Genomic DNA, 6,027 nt, shown 5'->3' with positions numbered 1-6,027 from the left:
GAACTGATGTATGTCGGTGTTGAACTGATGTATGTCGGTGTTGAACTGATGTATGTCGGTGTTGGATTATGGACCAGTTTGAAAGGACAATGCGCAGGGACTTTAAGGTCGGTAGGCACTTGCGATCTGCAGAATCGAAGAGAATGCCATTGCTCGGGTGTCGATGTTGCCTTTAAATCCTACCACATCTGTTCACTCCCGTTGATGATTCTGTGAGGTTTCGTGTGGTCGCATAAAGTAACTCGAGTCCGAGTCTCAACGTCATGAGGGCCAGATCGATAACCCGGTCCGAATTAGGTATCCATTGATGCTAAAGCTGACAAATAAGAAGGTTGCGGCCAAAAGTAATGCCATCATACCAGTAGCCTGTCCTTATTGCTACGATGTCGGCGACAACATACTCCTTACACCTCTAACATCAACGGAGCTGGGCAATAATTTCGTTTAGCCTCCCGTCAGCCTTGATGCTCCCTTACCAAGTGCTAAGAAGACGGTACCTTACTCATGAAAGATGTCTCCGAGCAGAGAAATAGTAGCATGCCGAATCTTGCTTTGCTCAACGCTCACACTAGTACCTGGTTCCAGTTTGTCATGCCATAAACGGCATTCACAGGTACCTACTAGTAGTCCCTCGTCACGCACAAGAGCCCTGCCGGGCTATTCTCGACGGCAGCGGCACGAAAATTCCTCGATCTATTCCGCATGAGCCGTCAGACGTTCGATGGGCGAGTTAGCTGTGTACCTAAATTGAGTTATGTGAACAATTTCTCGTCTTGCTAGCATTGGCTCCCTTTCATTTCCATCCTCTCTAGCACCTCTCTCTCCCTCTGGACCCTCTCGGACACCGAGCTATTCACCCTCCGACGATCTTGCGTCCCTCTCCTCTTCTGACAGCATCTTGGCACGGCTAGTACCTTCTTTCCTATATATTCCGCCGGATCTACTGCAAATGGTAGGTATTTGTTGGCATATGCTCCCCCATCGTCATCCATCTCGATGATGTTAATCTGTAACACCTCTGGATCGGCATCGTCGGCGGGAACGAGGTGGTCGAATGTGACGCCATAATAATCGATGTCTCTAGGAGTAGTCATAGACGGACAAGGTCAGCCGAAGAGCAAAAGGACTATTATCTACAGCGGAACTCTTGAATGCCCATTGTCGGGCGGATACAAATGCGTACTACTTACGTCAATGGCGTCACGCCCATCACCCAGCCCAAATACTCATCCCGTACAACCATATCACCAGGGACCTCTGGACGAACTTCCCGCCCGTATAGTTTCTGAAACGCCAATCTTGCAAGCTCCAAACCGGCCGGCTGTGGAAATATCAGGGACGCGGGATTAGTATTCCATGATATCCCCCGAAGGAGTTTTTGAATTGATACCAGTGGACCTTCGATCTGGATTCTCAGGGGCTGCTCCGGTGGTGGGGGATGGAGTGGGTGAGCGGAAGCGTGAGCGGAAGCTCCGATGCAAGGCGGGATGTGAAGCTCGAGAGCCATTGAAGATTGTAAAGAAGATGGAACCAACAGGTCTACAATGTGGAAAAAGAAGAGCAAAATGACAAAATCCTGGGCGACCCAGGAATCGAACCTGGGTTTCTTCGGATTTGCATCGCCACAACGAAGCGTCCTGACCACTAGACTAGTCGCCCTTGATTCTGATAGGCCAGTCTAAGACACTTCCAAGATGTAAGCTGCCGCTACAGCTGTCGCTAGGTCGTTCATGAAGACCGTGATGTTGAGATCCGCGACTCAGTACTTACCTATTGATTGAGTTACGGAGGATTCCCACTAAGATCTTAGCTTCTCCTTCAGCCCGCTTGTCTCAACCCGGGGCCTCTTGATATGGATAATGGGAAGCTGAATATTCCGTGTTCGGTGTTCCACGGAGTTTTGATATGTAAGGTGGCGCAGCGAGTGTAACGAGTCGACAATCGAAAGACCAGAAGAGTCTTACCTAGAAAGTAAACAGGGGCTTCGAAAGCGAGAGGCGTATACGTATAGCGATACGCTGGTAACCTACCCAACCTAGATATCCTGCTTGGTAATCCTTGAATCTAGCACTTAGGGCCGCTCCTCGCATTAAATCCGACCAGATTTGCGAGCTTGCCGAGGTCCTATGTCTTTGTCAACATTAAGGCAGGGGTGGGTGTAAGCGTTACCCACACACATGCCGTCATCTTAGAGCATAAGGTAGAGGTATATAGTGCCCTTTCTCAGCGTTGGTTGATGGATACATGTAGTTCGAACTGGTCAACAGTCCGCAGACTGAGCCAGTGCAGGTGCTGGGCCTTCGAAATCACCTCAAGAAGCAGACCCGCCTCGCGGCCCTTGTTGCCCAATATGAAGCACCTTTCCTTCTATACGAGCACTGTTGTGTTAGCAGCGATCCCCTTGACCGCCGTCTTTGCACATCCGACTTGGATTGTTGGGCAAACCGTTCGAACCACCAGTGGCCCCGTTGACGGACACGCTGCATCCGTTGCTTCTGGGGTATCGGAATATCTCGGTATCCCTTATGCTCAGCCGCCAGTGGGAGGGCTTCGATTCCAACCCCCGGTCCGGTACAAGGGGACTCGAAAGCTCAATGGAAAGGACTTCGTGAGGCCACTTGGTCGTCTTTCGCTCGTTCATCGTGGACTGGCTGACAAATGACAAACTCAGGGGCTTGCGTGCTATCCTTCCAACATCACGGGCTATGACGCGGATTTCCCCAAGGAACTGGTTGAGCAGTATGGTATCACAGACGTAGGGCTCAAAATCATCGAGTCCATCCTAAATCCGGGACTCCCAGTTGGCGAGGATTGTCTCACTCTCAATATTTGGACCAAACCGCAGACCGGCACCAAGCGCAAGGCGGTGATGGTTTATGTTCACGGCGGATCGTTTGTTTCTGGTAGGACTTGGCCGACCCCCCCTGGCTGGTTTGATCTTTATTCAGGGGCAGGATCTGACAATGGTATAAAGGAAGCTCAGCGGAGCGCGTGTACAATGGCCAATTCTTTGCTGACCAAGAAGACGTCGTTTTTATCACGATCAAGTGAGCATCACGCCACTTTTTTCCATACCCCCTATTCCAGTTCTCCCGCTAACAAGATTAATTGCAGCTATCGACTCAGCATTTTCGGTTTCCCCGGCAGCCCTGACCTGACGCAGAACCTCGGCTTGCTCGACCAGCGTCTAGCACTCGAATGGGTGCGGGACAACATCGCCTCCTTTGGCGGCGACCCCTCACGCATCACTCTAGTCGGTGAGTCGGCAGGCAGCGCATCCGTCGACCACCACACCTTCGCCTGGGCCAATGACCCGATCGTTTCAGGCGTGATTCTCATGTCCGGGACGGCCAGAGGTATTGCCCCAAGAACACCCGAAGCCGGGGCCGCGTCCTGGTACAACACAACCTCCTTGCTAGGCTGCGGCGACGCCACAAGCATCACCTCACCCGAAGACCTCCTCCGCTGCATGCAAGCCGTACCGGCAGCTTCCATCATCAAGACACTAGTCAGCACTCTCAACAGCCCCACCAGCTCCCCCTACTCACCGACCATCGACAACCAGCTGGTATTTGCAGACCCCTCCACCCGCCGCGCGGCAAAGGTGGCCATGCTGGTGGGCAACACGGACAACGAGATGGCCTTGATGCGCGTGCTTACCGCAAACGACCCGGGCGATGCCCTCGTGCACGAGCTGAGCCAAGTCACGTTTGTGTGCCCGGCCGCGGCGCGCGCGGCCCGCTCCGCCCGCGAAGGGAACCCGACCTGGCGCTACCGCTGGCATGGCGTGTTCCCCAACACCCAACTCGCCACGCGCCCCGGGCCCAGTGGTGCGTATCACTACTCGGAGGTGCCGGTTGTGTTTGGCAACGTCGACCAGAGTTTGGTGAAGAATACCAGGGCAGAGGAGAGGGTGAGTGGGTTTGTGCGAGGAGCGTGGGCGGCGTTTGCGAGGGATCCCGTGAAAGGACTGCTGAGATATGGCGGTGAGGGTGGGTGGCCGAGGTATGTGGAGCATGAGAGGACGTTGGCGAGGATTGGGTGGGAGAATAGGACGGGGCTGAATTTGGAGGTCGGGAACCGGTATGATCAGGGGTGTACGGAGGAGGGGAGTACTTGAGGAGTGTAAGATTTTAGAAGGGCTGTTGCTGGAGAAGCTGATTTATGAAGACGAATTGAGGTAGGTAGGTAGGTAGCTTGTAAACTAAGAAAAGGGGGCGGGGATGGGTACATAGGTATGCTGAGAGAACAGTCAAGAGGATAGTAATGAGAACGAGCATGATTTTCTTACTACTAGTACCCTAGGCAACAAGATAGGTACCCTAACGAATGGAAATGGGCAGTGTTACGACTCCTGATGAAATGATTCCTACATATATGGCCTTTTACAGAAAGTAAACCATGAATCGTTGTTCTTTGAAGTCAAGTCTGCAGTAGCAATGTCAGAGACCCCTATTCTTCCCGGCTAGGATACGGCAGATTAGGTACCTTAACTAAGGTACCTAGGTAACGGATCTATCTAAACTTACTACCTAGATACAAGTTGCTATTCCATAGGATAACTATAATCACCTCAGCCAGCTTTGCTCTAGCACAATCAATCCACGTCTTGCACTCCCGGGTCGTCATCCAGGTCCCTACGTATGGTGTCTCTGAAATCATGATCATAGTCCTCAGCTCGCTTCCCTCAACCTGGGTCAACCGCTTCCATCCACTTCCACCCACATCCCAGCCGGAATGCGGCCAGTCATCGTCCTGAAGGTCTCAACCTCGGGTTAATGCGCCAAGATAACTGAAACGTTCTCCCGGGCTTTATCTCCTCGTAGTCTTCCTCAGAATCTCCGTCCCGGAACTCAAGCATCTCCCATTCCGACTCGTTCTCCACCAGATTCAGCTCCTCGTCAGCGCCTTGGGCGTTAACATGGAGTCGGTCCATCCAGTCCTGATACGAGGTTTTGCCGCCATCCATGGCCGTCAGCAGCAAAGCGTGTCCCCACTGCTCAGCATGCCCAAACCTGTCAGTTTCCTCTTCAGCCACCGGAGATGGTGAGTTACGTGGGGGGCCCAAGATAGAATTTTCAGCGTAGTGTAGGTCATAATTGAGCCTAATCATCGGTTCCATGTCACGGTCTGACCCTTCTTCCTCTAGGCCCGAGGGAACGAAGCGATGAAATTCCGAAGCCTGCTCCGGCTTGGGGCCCGCTGGCTGATGAGTCGAGAACGGGTATACCCCTGGCGGCGTTGTACGGTTCGGACGCCCCGGCAGCTTCCAGAAGGGTTCACCAGCGGTGCGCGCCTTTCTTGCTGCTGCAACTTTGTTAGTCCACACGTATATCGTATTGTATCCGCGGTTGACGCGGCATTAACAGCAGGACTCACTACTAAGAAACCTCTCGTCAATGACACCCGTCATGGGAGGCTGACCTGGAGCGTCGGGAAGGGTCAAACATGGCCGGATCTGACTTGCTTCAGGGATTGCTTCATATTGTTGGCAATAGGGGATTGCGATAGGCCGTGTGAGCATAGGATCAGCTGGCAAAGCGTCTTGGAGGATTGAGGTGCATCGGTCCATGATAGGCCGAGGGCAAGCGGGGATGGAGGAGGCTGTGTAGGCGGCACGAGTAGAGGGGCTCTTGAGTTGTACTTATTCATTCCCCCTGGCACCTGGTGCCCAAGCGTGCATAAGCCTCATAAGGCTCTGCTTGGTCACCTGTCGTGAATACCCAACATTTGGACCGGGTGGGGATTTACACTGGTCCGAGTCATCTGCCGGTCTGTCCCAAACCCTACCGTTTGTGCGAGTTGCGGTTGTAGGACATGTAGCAGTAGTCGGGTGGAATACAGCTCTTGGCTAAGTTGGCTTGTAGCCACTCGTTTCTCTCTTGCTGCTGTGATACGCGTAGCTAGGTCGTCAGCCTCATGTCGGGCACCGTCAGGGACTAGCCCCTGAAGCACCAGTCATGCATCACGCCCGTGCAGCGTGCTAAGCTAAGATAGGACTTATACATGCGCATCAGGAGAAGCGTG

The 6,027-nt window shown here is 53.1% G+C and overlaps 3 protein-coding genes and 1 non-coding gene across 4 annotated transcripts; 1 reads left to right on the top strand and 3 right to left on the bottom strand.

Annotated features, from left to right (window-relative positions):
- Nucleotides 1-693: 693 nt before the first annotated feature.
- Nucleotides 694-1,638, bottom strand: N656DRAFT_840597 (uncharacterized protein; the record flags this gene model as incomplete). The annotated part of the gene is made up of 3 exons (XM_064818951.1): nt 1,191-1,638; nt 844-1,080; nt 694-742 (listed from the first exon to the last, which is right to left on the bottom strand). Exons 1-3 carry the CDS (start codon nt 1,505-1,507, stop codon nt 694-696), a joined length of 603 nt encoding a protein of 200 aa, XP_064664694.1. The 5' UTR covers nt 1,508-1,638.
- Nucleotides 1,578-1,659, bottom strand: N656DRAFT_t153. Its single transcript has one exon. It is a non-coding gene; the product is annotated as a tRNA-His (tRNA).
- Nucleotides 1,660-2,350: 691 nt separating this feature from the next.
- On the top strand, nt 2,351-4,229 carry N656DRAFT_840596 (carboxylesterase; the record flags this gene model as incomplete). Its single annotated transcript, XM_064818950.1, has 4 exons — nt 2,351-2,608; nt 2,672-2,903; nt 2,975-3,047; nt 3,115-4,229. 4 exons carry the CDS (start codon nt 2,351-2,353, stop codon nt 4,118-4,120), a joined length of 1,569 nt encoding a protein of 522 aa, XP_064664693.1. The 3' UTR covers nt 4,121-4,229.
- Nucleotides 4,230-4,747: 518 nt separating this feature from the next.
- N656DRAFT_802941 (uncharacterized protein) lies at nt 4,748-5,413 on the bottom strand (the record flags this gene model as incomplete). Its single annotated transcript, XM_064818302.1, has 2 exons — nt 4,748-5,307; nt 5,380-5,413. The coding sequence occupies 2 exons, from the start codon at nt 5,411-5,413 to the stop codon at nt 4,748-4,750; spliced, it is 594 nt and encodes a 197-aa protein (XP_064664692.1).
- Between the last annotated feature and the right edge of the window lie 614 nt (nt 5,414-6,027).

The sequence above is a fragment of the Canariomyces notabilis genome (assembly GCF_033297395.1).
Source record: "Canariomyces notabilis strain CBS 508.74 unplaced genomic scaffold N656scaffold_50, whole genome shotgun sequence".
NCBI classification, from domain to species: domain Eukaryota; kingdom Fungi; phylum Ascomycota; class Sordariomycetes; order Sordariales; family Chaetomiaceae; genus Canariomyces; species Canariomyces notabilis.
Note: the sequence above shows the minus strand (reverse complement) of the source record. Positions and strands in the feature narration are given on the sequence as shown.